Source organism: Staurois parvus, unplaced genomic scaffold, assembly GCF_062004578.1.
Source record: "Staurois parvus isolate SC_StPar_1 unplaced genomic scaffold, SC_StPar_1.0 ptg000746l, whole genome shotgun sequence".
NCBI lineage: Eukaryota > Metazoa > Chordata > Amphibia > Anura > Ranidae > Staurois > Staurois parvus.
In genome coordinates, this window is record NW_028318542.1 from 585589 (window position 1) to 600013 (window position 14425).

Genomic DNA, 14425 nt, shown 5'->3' on the forward strand with positions numbered 1-14425 from the left:
CCACATACACCCAAGTCCCTTTCACAGCCCCCCTTTCTTGCACCCCATTCCCCTTTACAGGCCCCCTTACTTACATCTCAGCCCCCTTCACAGCCCCTTCTTCCTTGCACCCGGGTCCTCACAACCCCCCTTCCTTGCACCAAAGTCCTCTTCTCAGCCCCCCTTTTTTGTACCCCAGCCCCTTTACAGCCGCTCCTTACTTACATCTCAGTCTCCTTTACATTTCCTCCCTTCCTTGCACCCCTGCCGCCTTTACAACCCCCCTTCCTTGTACTCCAGTCCACCTCACAGCCCCCCTTCCTTGTACTCCAGTCCACTTCACAGCCCCCCTTACTTGCACCCAGTACCCTTTGCAGACCCCCCTTACTTGCATCTCAGCCTGCTCTTGCACACCCAGTCCCCTTTAAAACTCTCCTTTTTTGTATACTGTTACCCCTTCACAGCTCCCACCTTCCTTCCTTGCAGCCAAGTCCCCTTTATATGAATGCCCCCGCCCTTATATTTCCCCCCTGCCATTCACAACCTTCCTTTTCGATCCTACCTTACACAGCAGGTAGAAGGCACGGCATGCCTGGACAGAGGGTGGGACATGTGGGACATGCTTTTCATGTTAACAGGCAGGTGAGTGCTTGCTAGGAATGCCTAGCAACCAACCACCGGCTTGTTAACTTGAAAAGTTGGATAGCTCCCGCCCGCTGGCTGGACATGCTGTGCCTTCTGCCTTCTATAATGAATGTTGTGGCGGAAGCGGTAGCTCAGCTGCGGCGTGGGTGGGGGGGGGATATCAGCTGCAGAGTACATCCAGGCTGCTAAGTGTCGGAGCGGAGGTCCGTATAGGATTGTCATTCGGTTCGTTTGCAGACCGTGGTCCGCCACTTAGTGATGCCTGCTATATACTGTATGAACTGTATATTTCTCAGAGAAATACAAGTTAAGTGCCAAAAGTCTGCCATTATATGATACATATAGTCAAGGTCCTGCTATCCTTTACCGTATTTGACATGTTTTCATTTTAAAGGAAATCTGGGCTGGATCTAGCCAGTATGATGTGGGGGTGCAGTAAAACATGTCGGCGGCAATGTACAAAAACAGGAATCAATAGCAGAGTGCACTGGAGGTACTGGGGGTCAGCAAGTCAGAGGATAGGGGTTAGTAGAGCAGAGAGGGATCAGCAGTTTGTAGGGCAGTGTACCGATCGACTTCTGTACAACCAGCCTTTAGGAAAATGTCCACATGAGTTAAAGGCGGCAGCACCTATCAGCATATTTTGGCAGCAGAGAAGTCTCTCTGCTGTCAGAACACAATACCTCAATAGGAGTGATTCCTCCATCCACGTCGAATGCCGTGGATGTGGGAATCTAGATTTTGTTTTTCAACCTGCTGTTGTACAAATAAAAAATGACTAATGTTTAGACTGCCTTACTGAGCCTACTATAAAGAAGAATTTCATTAAAACTAGCAACTGTTGAGACAATGAACATCTTGATCAGGTCTATTTACTGTATATCAATGCAAAATGTACAGAGCACATGGGTCAGGTGTACGCAATAAACAAAACAACATATGGAGTGTAGCAGTTGAGATGAGTGCCATGTTCACATCAGTGTCCACTACCTTACATCAGAGTATGGCAGAGTGTCCCCTTACATCAGAATCTGCAGAGTAGCCCTTACTTCAGAGTCTGGTAGAGTCCCTCCTTACATCATCATAAATGATCATAAATTAGTTATTGCTTCCAATGTAGTATAATACTGATCCTTCCAGATACATTACCCAAAGTAGAATCAAACCTCTTTCCCCTACAGCTCTAAATTATTTACTTTTTCCACCATTACCCTCTTAACTTTTCCGCTCTGCTCTGAAAGAATAAAATGTTAATTTCTTTCTAGAAAACGTTGAAAGAAATTACCAATTTTGAGCAGCCACTACCTTTCTGTATTACTGATCACAGTTCTGACTTGTTAAAGATTTCAAAATCCATGTTTATGTCTCTTTCGTGATAATTTCAATAACAATTAATGAAAGAGAGAGAAAAGCTCTTTTCCTGCATGCTTGTTTTAGCCCAGTGATTCACTAGGTACTAAACAAGAATCAGGTTAATGTACCTTTAAATCAAAGTCAGGATGGAGTTTTCATATTTTATATTTACAGGTTTCCAATACATACTCTCAAAAAAGGACTCTCTACTAGTACTCATTGCTGCTGCCATAAAAGCATGGTGGTCCTACTTCCTTTGAGATATTTAGTGCTCTTCCAGAGTCTGATTGACTGTTTGCTCGCTGCCATTTCCATCTCTCAACTGAGGGTTATCTCTGTCTGCAGTGGAAACACTAATTAGCTACTTGACTTCACCAATCACTACTTTTGCCTCACACAGAACCTGCACTTTGCCGTAAATGCAAGTTGAAAGTAGCAGTGCAGATGTAGCTGATCAGACTCCACAAGGTGCTGGTCTATTTTAGTGGCAGCGGCAAAAGTGGTTGATCTAGGTTCACTGTAACAAATAACCAAACATATTTTTATTTCATATTTAGTTTCTTCTCTTTACAGATTGCAAATTTCTCAGTCTAATATCTGGAACAAGAACATACTGTTTCATTAGTAAATCTTCTCACCATTCTTACAGCCTTGTCAAGATCACAGTCGTTAAAGATGATTAGAGGAGATTTCCCACCAAGTTCCAGTGAAACCTTTTTTAGATTGCTGACAGCACAACTGTATAGACACAAGAGTAACTGTACATGAATACACTAATATATAACATATAAGTTGTGTAATATAGGGTTTTAATAGTTAAACCTAGTAGTAGTTTATATTTATACAGTATGGTTTGATTACTCTTGTTACCTATGACCTCTGACCTTACTATATGCTTACATTCCTTGTCTCCTGATACCATTATTTGGTGAAACTAGTTATACCTAGTTTCCAGCAGGAGACAAGGAGGCCCCAGAATAGGAAAGGTATATACAGCATATGGGAGGAAGACAAAGATTACCGTAGTTGAGTTTACTCAAAGTGCCTGGGAAAAGAGGACTGCTGCTTCCAGGAATTTTAAATTAAATTACAGGCTCCCCTGGACTACAATGATGCTCTATTTATGTATTTTATCATATATATATATATATCTTTAAACCAAACTAAGTAAATTCCTGTTATTATAATATTATTTTTTACTTGTTTGATTTATCACACTATGCTCATAAATCTGAGGTTAGGCATAGGAGCCTGTTTACAAGCTAATAATAAATAATAACGATTGACTGTTACAAACTTGTATGAAAAAAAGAAAATTCACAAAAAATACCTTTTCATAATCTGTTTGCCAATTGGTGTGGACCCAGTAAAGCCAAGTTTGCGAATATCCGGGTGCTCAGACAACCGCTGTCCTACCAAACCACCTTTAAATAGAAAAATAAGTTAATCTATATGTCAAAGGGAGGCCTTTTGACCAAAAAGTATTGTGAATATTAAATAAAGATGTGTGCAAATGTGTGTCCTTAGCTAAGCTGCTTAATTATGTATTCCATGGTGCTATTCCCATATGTTTTCGCAATAGCTGGAGTAGGTAAACCAATACTGTAGTCTTCAAATAATAGAACCTGAAAAAGAGTGTTTAAACATTTTGGCACACAATGTTTAAATGTAATCATATTTAAATTAAAAGGGACTCCGTGAATTTAAGATTTCTGTCCTTCTAGATCTGAATGATCAGTATCATTTAAATACTAAACATTTTCCAAACCCATGTGCTGCAACACCTTTCCAAACACTATTTCTATGGCAGTGCAATCTCCCCTTCCCATCATCTACATTCTGCCCCCGAGGCTGCATATGCTAAACCCTGCCTCTTCCTACTAAGCTCTACCCTTTTGTCTAACACTTGTTAGAAATGTGTGATGACTGGCAGCACATGGACTTTACATGTCAAGGGAAACTGCACTTTATAGGTGACCCCCTCCCCCCATTCCAGTCCATAGTCAGCTTTGTCTATACATCCCATCTTCAATCTCGTTTCCATGACTAGGTCCTCTATTTCTATTGGAACATGATCAGCTGCTGTTTCTACTGTATATCACTCTACCCCTCAGTAACAATATTTTCTCTGTCTACTGAAAATTGATATTTCAGTTATGACAGGACACTGGTGTTAAGAATTAGCCGCTACCTTCTGCCTTCTAACATCTATACACTGTAGGCCTTTTTTACCAATGTCAAACATGCACTTTATGGATGAACGTGAAGTCATCTCTAAGAACTGGCAATGTAGATATTAACATAAATGAGATTTAGACCCAATTACTAAAATCTATTTCAAACTACAGATACCCAACAAATGATATTACACTGTTTTCAATATACCCATTTTTTTCAAACCAGACTGTTAACCAGTGACCCTTCAATTGACATCCTACCCTCCAATTAAATTAAAATATATTTTATGCTTTAACAGCTAAAGCCTCTCCTCTTTCCATCATCTGCTAGTTGTTAGACTGACCGCCATCCATCTTTTCATTTCTTAATGTTCATCATTTGACCAGGCACTGACACCTAGTTCTTAAACTATACTGACAACATATGCTTTCAATTTTGTATTGTACTGGTCAGATGTTGTGACTTTTTTCATTGTTAACAGCATTATCACATCATCAAAAAAACAAATGTAACACAAATTTTAACATATACATTTAATTTCATGAGCTGTTTTCAGTTTTTTTAAATATGCAGCTTTCAGGAATCCTGCCATGAGCATGAGATAAAAAAATGTGAAAACAGTATTAAAAAAAAAAAAACTTATGGCATATCATTATGACACAAAATATTTTATTTGACTAAATGTGATATATTGAGGGTTTAGATCTAATTTAGGCTCCCAACTAAATGTGTTAAACATAGGAATCTTTAAAAAAAAGTCTTGTGATCAGTGAAGAAGCAATACATCATAATACGTACAGCATGTACCATGTGAACAAATAGGAGGAGTGTAATTTCTGTTTGTAAAGATTGATTGTGATAGTCATGGTTCTTTGGAGTAGGATTTGTTGAGTAGGAAAGCACCTTTTATAGCATAGTATCTAATATCTAATTTTAATTTTTTTTGTGTTATGAATGTAAGTTTTAAAATATTACCTGACCCTGGCAGGATATTGATGACTCCTTTGGGTACACCTGCTTTTACAGACAACTCAGCAAATTTTAAAGCTGTAAGAGGAGTAACCTAAAAAAAAAAGATAATAGAAATGTCATAAGGACATAACCACAAAAAATAGATTATGCTGACATGCAAAAAAATCATATTGTACTGTTTCCACAAAGATGGGAGCATGAAATTGTCCAAAATGTCTTGGTATGCTGACGCCTTAAGAGTTCACTTCACTGGAACTAAGGGGCCAAGCCCAACCCCTAAAAAACAACCCTACACCATAATCCCCCTCCACCAAACATTACACTTGGCACAATGCAGTCAGGCAAGTACCATTCCCCTGGCCAAACCCAGACACATCCATCAGATTTCCAGATAGAGAAACGTGATTTGTCACACCAGTGAACATGTCTCTACTGCTCTAGAGTCCAGTGGCAACATGCTTTACACCACTGCATCCGACGCTTTGTATTGCACTTGGTGATTTAAGGCTTGGATGCAGCTGCTCGGCCATGGAAACACATTCCATTAAGCTCTATACGCACTATTGTTGTGCTAATCTGAAGGCCACATGAAGTTTGGAGGTCTTTAGCTAATGACTCTAGCTGACCCCGCTTTGTCATTTTACGTGGCCTACCACTTCGTGGCTGAGTTTCTGTCATTCCCAGTTGCTTCCACTTTGTTACAATACCACTAACAGTTGACCATTAAATATTTAGTAGCAAGGAAATTTCACGGATGGACTTATTGCACAGGTGGCAACCTATCACAGTACCACGCTTGAATTCACTGAGTTCCCGAGAGCGACCCATTCTTTCACAAATGCTTGTAGAAGCAGTCTGCATTCCTAGGTGCTTGATTTTATACACCTGTGGCCATGGAGGTAATTAGAACACCTGAATCCAATGATTTGGAGGGGTGTCCCAATACTTTTTACAATATAGTGTATATAATACACTATTTATCTTTCAAAAAGGGTTTCACAGTGCTAAAACACTGTTGTGCTCTAGCCAGAGTAGATTACTTCTCTGGCACATTATTTGGTCTGAGTTTTCTCTGTGGTAAAAGCGGATGCCTGGTTTGGATCTATCTAAATATTTGTCTGTCTATTTTTCTATGGATCAAGGATAAAAGGGCTGATTGGCTGTAAAGCTGATACTGCGGGCAAAAAGGTCCTGCTGTCTATCCTCCGTAAAGGGGTATACCTTCTTCCCCATTTTACAGTCGAGACTGGGCACACCGACGGGACAGCAGTGCAGAGTTCCAACTCTACGTTTTCGAACTCTAAGAAGTGATCTCTTTACACAGCCATCCCTCTCCTAGGTAGAGAGGGATAAGCCAAGAGGGCCTCTAAGAGACGTACTTGCGAACAGTATAGAAGCTCCATAAGCCCTTCATATCAAAGAATCAGAATATGCTGAGAAGAGGTCAGAAGTGTAATGTGAATCATTGCTTTTTAATATACAATCAAAACCATACAGAAAAAAGGTCAGGAGTACAACGTACAACATACACTATACTGGGAATGGGTCAAAAGTATAATGTACAGTGTAACATAGGCTATAGAAAGAAAAGAGAGGAGTTTAATGCAAAGCATATGCAATGCAGAGAAGGGGCCAGGAGTAACATATACTGTTTAGAGTACACAGTGTTTTTGTTGGTCTTAAGTTTTTTACTTTGATTGTGAATAAGAAATGAAAAATATGTGAGCCAAAAACATGTTGAACATGTGTCATCTAATGTTCTTGTCAGTATTGTGTGTTTTTTACATGTGTTGTGCTCTGGCCAGAGTAGATTACTTCTCTGGCACATTATTTGGTCTGAGTTTTTTCTCTGGTAAAAGCGGATGCCTGGTTTGGATCTATCTAAATATTTGTCTGTCTATTTTTCTATGGATCAAGGATAAAAGGGCTGATTGGCTGTAAAGCTGATACTCCGGGCAAAAAGGTCCTGCTGTCTATCCTCCGTAAAGGGGTATACCTTCTTCCCCATTTTACAGTCGAGACTGGGCACACCGACGGGACAGCAGTGCAGAGTTCCAACTCTTCGTTTTCGAACTCTAAGAAGCGATCTCTTTACACAGCGATCGACCTAGGAGAGGGATCAGCCAAGAGGGCCTCTAAGAGACGTACTTGCGAACAGTATAGAAGCTCCATAAGCCCTTCATATCAAAGAATCAGAATATGCTGAGAAGAGGTCAGAAGTGTAATGTGAAACATAGCTTTTTAATGTACAATAAAGACTATACAGAAAAATGGTCAGGAGTACAACGTACAACATTCAGTATACAGAGAATGGGTCAAAAGTATAATGTACAGTGTAACAGACTATAGAAAGAAAAGAGAGGCTTTGAATGCACAGCATAGAAAATGCAGAGAAGGGGCCAGGATTAATATGTACTGTTTACAGTATACAGTGTTTGTCGGTCTTAAGTTTTTTACTTTGATTGTGAATAAGCAATGAAAAATATGTGAGCCAAAAACATGTTGAGCGTGGGTCGTCTAACCACATGCCGCCCAGGCGTTTGTTTTCAAAACAGGTAGGGGGGCGCGCACGAGGCCCTACCTGTCCCGCCGATCACGGCCGTGGATGTCAGTCGTTACCAGCTATGTCCCGGCGATTAGCGGCAATCAGTGATAGAGAGCACAGCTGCAGTAGCTGTGCTTTCTGTCAGTTCCCTGACAGCTCCTGACAGGCTGATCGGGAGACAAGAGTTTATCTCTCCCGATCAGTGGTGTTCCCTGCAGTACACACCCCCGCCCCCTAGTAAAACACTCCCCTCACACAGTTAACCCTTTCACTGAATAATAAAGTTTACCCCTTCCTCCCCAGTGCCATTAGTACAGTGTCAGTGTTTTTTTTTTTGCACTGATCACTGTATTGGTGTCACTGGGGATGTCATTGTTCTTCATACATTTAGGCCAAGATGTATTCTGCTACATGTCTTTGGTGAAAATAACCCAAATTAGGATGTATTATTTAGTCTGTAGGAAAGTTATAGAGTTCACAAACTATGGTATAGATCTGAATATTGATCAATCCTGAAGTTCTGACGGCCAATCTAATTTCTTGAGGTCCAAGAATGTCAGAAAAGTACAGATATCCCCCAAATGTCAGAACAGTACAGATATCCCCAAATGACCCCTTTTTGCAAAGCAGACAGTCCGACATACTTCATAAGAGGAATGGCAAGTTTTTTAAGTTGTATTTTTTTTGCCGTAATTTTTCAGAAAATGAAAAAATTAAAAAAATGATTTTCACTATTTTTTTTTTACATAATGTCACCAGTGCAGTACAGCGTCTTAATATAACTGGCATGGCGGAGATCAGGGACACTGACTAATGACAGTATGAAAAAAAAAAAATATTTATTTTTTTATTTTTTATTAAATTCGTTTTCTTTTTTTTAAGATTTTTTTTTTCGTATTTCACTATGACCAAAGTAGTACAATGTTACCATAGTAACATTGTACTACTTTGGGTAAGTGATCAGTATTTTTTTTTTTTACACAATTTGCTTATAGCAAAGAATTACTTTGCTATAAGCAAGCATTTATCTGAATGACATCGATTCATTCAGGGTTTTTTTTTTTGTTTTGTTTTTTTGTGCTTAGCTGTGATTTGGCCACAGCTAATCACATGACATGTGCATGTGATTAGCTGTGACCATTCACAGCTAGACAGTAGTATACAATGGATGGCATGAATGAAGCCATCCATTGTATACAATTGTCATGTGACCTGCTGTGATTGATCACAGCAGGTCACATGGTACCGGCAACAGGGACCAATACTCAGATCTGTCATCGGCCGTGTCCGAGTTACACGGCCAGTGACAGATCGTGCCGCTGCACAGCTCTGCAAGAGCGCAATCTGCGCATGTGCAGGAGGACGCCATATGGCGTCCACCTGGAACGCTGATGACATTTGCTGGCCGCTATTCGGCCATAGGGCGGGCGGCAAATGGTTAAATACCGCCAAAATAAAGCTCTGTCACAAAAAAATTATAAAAATTTCATATGGGTATAATGTTGCATGACCGCACAATTGTCATTCAAAGTGCGAAAGCGCTGAAAGCTGGAAATTGGCCTGGGCAGGAAGGGGGTATAAGTGCCCTGTAGGCTAGTGGTTAAACAAGGCAGTTCACAATAAACAGACCCCACAGCCAAGACCCTGCAAGCCTGTCCCTACCTGAGAGCCGTGGTCGTCCCTGTCTGCTGATCGCTGGTCGTCCCTGTCTGCTGATCGCTGGTCGTCCCTGGAACGCCGAGTGCCGTGAGGTTGAGTAGGCGTGGCCTATGTTTTCTTGCCTTAACAGCCTTGGAGTCCCCGCCCCTTCCCCCACGCTGCAGCTGACGGGGAAGAATTTCGGTATGATCGCCGTCCTCATCGATGAGCAGCGTCAGAGCTGAGAAGGTTTGTGGGTGGGATGCAAGGCGGAGCCCAGGAGGCCTCAGCACTCCACTAGCTCCCCCCATGGTTTTCTCATGTACCTTATTAAAAATGACCGACTCGGTTTCCGTAAGTTCCCGCTCCTTCCTGTAGTGACTATTCGCTTTCTTCTCTCTATGCGGCCGCAAGCATTGATGTAGGAAGACATGAAAGTGGGCGCGATTTGTTTTCTTACACGGAGCGCACCCAAACCCAACCGCCCTGTAGTTGGCCAATTGCAGACTGAGCCTCAAGAGCTCAGCTTGCGCGCCACGCACCTGATTGGCTGCCTCTCAAGATGAACTTAGATCAAGCCCCGCCCCCTTTTCTGCCGCCTATCAGCTTTGAGTAGGCGTGGCACTTCCCATGAGGCATTGCTCCTCACACATTCACATGTTCTCAGACACTTTCTGACATGTATGGACAGTACTGAGCTGTATGTGTGCTACACTGTGTATAGTGACATGCATGAACAATGTGCTGACCTGCACTGTGTATAGTGACATGCATGGACAGTGTACTGAGCTGTACGTGTGCTGCACTGTGTATAGTGACATGTATGGACAGTGTACTGAGCTGTACGTGTGCTGCACTGTGTATAGTGACATGCATGGACAGTGTACTGAGCTGCACTTTGTATAGTGACATGCATGGACAGTGTACTGAGCTGTACGTGTGCTGCACTGTGTATAGTGACATGCATGGACAGTGTACTGAGCTGTACGTGTGCTGCACTGTGTATAGTGCACAGTGTCAGAATGCCCGCTGCAGTCCCGCTATATCATCTGACCTCCACTTTTTTTTTTTAAACGAACTGTAATGTAACAAACAACCAATGGCTGCAGGCTGGAGCTCGACAGGAAACGTTACATTAAAGTTCATTTATAAAAAGTTTCAGTGGAGGTCACATGTTTCCTGTCGAATGGAGCTCCAGTTTGCAGCCATTTTTTACATTGAAGTTAAATAAAGAAGTGGAGTGGAGGTCATATGTTTCCTGTGGAAAGTGGAGCTCCAGTATGCAGCCAGACCCCCTTGTCTAATATTCGGCTATTGGACAGCGGCGGTGCAGACATTGCCAGCTATTGGTTATTATCCTGTGTCGTTGAAGGGGCGGGAGTGATGTTTGGTCACATGATCGGGCTGTCCTGCAATGGAGGGGCGATGGTGCGGGGTGTGTGCTGCTTGCTGTGCCGTGTAGCAGGTTACCTAACGCTGGAGGATGGGGTCACCGTGTGATTGTACAGTCCGCTCCCCAACCACCGTGTGTGGAGGGGTGTGCCGGCCTAGTGTACATTGCATTGGATGTGTGTGGTGTGTTGATGATTGGAGCCATGTTGCTTTCCCAGGATTCCTCTGTAGCACACGGACTTGGACAACATCTGTTAGTTTCGTGTCCCCATTCACAAACCATCATTCAGCGTGTCGCTTCCCTATTTTCTGGCTTTAACCACTTGCCTGCCGGGCACTTTACCCCCTCCCCCTTACCAATGTTCAGCTTTCAGCGCCCTCATACTTTGACAATTGTGCGGTCATGCAACACTGGACCCAAACTACTTTTTTATCATTTTTTTTAGACTGAGCTTTCTTTTGGTGGTATTTATTCACCACTGGGGGGTTTATTTTTTGATAAACTAAAAAAGACCACAAATTTTGAGGGGAAAATTCGTTTTTCTTAGTTTCTATTAAAATGTTTTGTAAAAAAGTAATTTTTCTCCTTCACTGATGGGCACTGTTAGGTGGCACTGATTCAACTGTTGGGCCCTATTGGCTGCACTGATGGGGCAACACTGCATACAAATGGAATTTATATCCTTTTTTTTTTACACACCGCTTTCTTTTGGTGGTATTTGATCATCGCTGGGTTTATTTTTTTACAACTGAACAATGACCAAAATTAAAAAAGAAGGTTTTTGCTATAAAACATATCCCATAAAAAAATTTGGGGAAAAAAAATTAATTTAGGCCAAAATATATTCTGCTACATGTCTTTGATTAACAAAAATCCCAATAAGTGTATATTGATTGGTTTGCATGAAAGTTATAGTGTCTACAAATGGTGATATATATATCTTGGAGTATTAATTAACCTCTTCCTTACCACGGTATAGCTGAAAGACGGCTACAGCGCGGTTGTCTAGTTCTGGGACGACGTCCATGGATGTCATTCCAGAACATGCCCCATACGGACACAGCTGATCATGTGATAAGGTAAACGGCCAATCATAGCAGCCTTTTACCATGTGATCAGCTGTGTCCAATGACACAGTAGATCACCAGGTAAATACAGTTGTCGATTAGCGGCTGCACTTTCCTCACATTGTCACAGCATGAGGAAAGTACTGCCAATAACCGGAAAGTGATCGGCACTGATGATCAGGGCCCATCAGTGACACCCAGCAGTGACCTAGCAGTGCCACCCACCTGTGCCCTGCAGTGCCGCCTATCAGTGTAGCCTGTCAATGCCGCCTCTCAGTGCCTCCCATCAGTGCCACCTCATTGCACATCAGTGAAGGAGAATAATTACCTGTTTGCAATATTTTATAATAGGAACAAAGAAAAACTTTTTTTTCAATCTTTTTGCTCTATTTTTGTTTATAGCACAAAAAATAAAACACCCAGCTGTGATTAAATACCACCAAAAGAAAGTTCTATTTGTGTGAAAAAATGATAATTTCATATGGGTACAGTGTTGCATGACCGCAAAATTGTCAAAGTGCGACAACGCTGCAAGCTGAAAATTGGCCTGGGCAGGAAGGGGGCATAAGTGCCCAGTAGACAAGTGGTTCATTTTTATACTAGTAATGGTGGCAATCAGCGACTTTGGTGGGCATTCTGGCACTGGGTGAGAACCAACTGCCACTGACATCTCCAGTGACACTATAACAGTAATCAATGCTAATAAAAAGCACTAATACACTGGGCAGGAAGGGGTTAACATCTGGGCGATCAAAGGGTTAGCTGTGTACTGTTTTGTGATTACTGTGTGTTGTTTTATTAGGGGCAGTGCTGGGTTTTATCTCCCTGCTTTTATTGGGACTGTTTGCTGGATGGGGACTGTCTCTGTGCTGGATTTTGGGGATGTCTCTGCTGGATTGGGCCATCTCTTTGCGGGATTGTAATGAAATTGCCATGTGAAGGAAGGCAGGGTGAACATTTTACCCCCTCTCCATTCCTTTACATGCCCCCACTCTTGTCATACACAGACTAATATTTATTGTCCTTAACATAAATGAAGCATACCAAATGAAATCCATTCATTCTAATTATTATTACCACTACTATGCACAATGGGTAAAGCTGTATATAAGAAACAAAAAGAGGGCGCACAGGCCTGGCGCATTACCTTAAAAATGGGATTTATTTATAAATTGTAAAATACTCACAAGAGAAATGTAAAATCAGATCAAAATGAGAAACATGTCGCAAGGGATGCGGAGTGGTTCAGGAACCCCTATGGGTGGTCTGGTGGGGGACTGTGAACCTCTGGATAGCTGGTGGCTGACGTGTTTCGAGGTTATACCTCTTCCTCAGAGCCAGTGTGTCACAGTCCCCCACCAGACCACCCAGTTCAGCTATACAGCAGTTCAGCTCAAACAAGGCCGTTCAGCTCAAACAAGGCCATTCAGCTCAAACAAGGCCGTTCAGCTCAAACAAGGCCGTTCAGCTCAAACAAGGCCGTTCAGCTCAAACAAGGCAGTTATGCTCAACAGCATTTCAGATTAAACAAGGCCGTTCAGCTCAAACAAGGCCGTTCAGCTCAAACAAGGCCATTCAGTGCCGCCTATCAGTGCCAGTCAGTGCCATATATCAGTGCTACCTTTCAGTGCCCATCAGTGATGCCTGTCAAATCCCATCAGTGCCACCTACCACTGCCTCCTCATCAGTGCCCATCAGTGCCACCTATCAGTATCCATCAGTGCAGCCTATCAGTGCCCATCAGTGCAGCCTCATTAGCGCACATCAGCGAAGGAGAAAAATCACTTATTTACACAATTTTATAACAAAAACTAAGAAAAAAATTTTTTTTTTTCAAAATTTTCAGTGGTTATTGGTTTGTTTAAGAAAAAATAAAAAACCCAGAGGTGATTAAATACCACCAAAATAAAGCTCTGTCTGTCGCAAAAAAATGATCAAAATTTCATATGGGTACAGTGTTGTTTTACCGCGCAATTGTCATTCAAAGTGCGACAGCGCTGAAAGCTGGAAATTGGCCTGGACAGGAAGAGGGTATAAGTGCCCTGTAGGCTAGCAGTTAACCAATACACGCTCGGCCAATAGCCAAAAGGCGGCCGGCAAAATGTATTGGATTTCCCGGTTGGACGCCAAATGGCGTCCTCCCACATATGCGCACTTTTCGCACTTGCAGAGCCGCGCAGCGGCGCGATCTGTCACCGGCCGTGTACCTCGGACACGGCCGATGACAGATCTGAGTATCGGCCCTGTTGCCGGTACCATGTGACCTGCTGTGACCTGTCACAGCAGGTCACGTGACAGTTGTATACACAGGATGGCTTCATTCATGCCATCCATTGTATACTACTGTCTAGCTGTGAATGGTCACAGCGATCACATGCACATGGCATGTGATTAGCTGTGGCCAAATCACAGCTAAGTACAAAAAAAAAAAAAAACCCTGAATGAATCGATTTCATGCAAGTAAATTCTTTGCTATAAGCAAATTGTGTAAAAAAACAAAAACAAATACTGATCACTTCCCCAAAGTAGTACAATGTTACTATGGTAACATTGTACTACTTTGGACATAGTGAAATATGAAAAAAAAATCTTAAAAAAAGAAAAGAATGTAATAAAAAATTAAAAATAATAAACATTTTTTTAAAAAAATTAAAA

General features: G+C 41.9%; 1 protein-coding gene across 1 annotated transcript in view; it reads right to left on the reverse strand.

Annotated features, from left to right (window-relative positions):
* LOC149445090 (mitochondrial 10-formyltetrahydrofolate dehydrogenase-like) overlaps nt 1–9621 on the reverse strand; it is a 28183-nt gene extending 18562 nt beyond the window's left edge. Inside the window, exons 1-4 of the mRNA XM_089654227.1 lie at nt 9454–9621; nt 5131–5218; nt 3308–3401; nt 2616–2715 (exon numbers count right to left, since the gene is read on the reverse strand). Of these exons, the coding sequence (XP_089510353.1) occupies nt 2616–2715; nt 3308–3401; nt 5131–5218; nt 9454–9621 (450 nt within the window). The remainder of the gene's footprint in view (nt 1–2615; nt 2716–3307; nt 3402–5130; nt 5219–9453) is intronic.
* Between the last annotated feature and the right edge of the window lie 4804 nt (nt 9622–14425).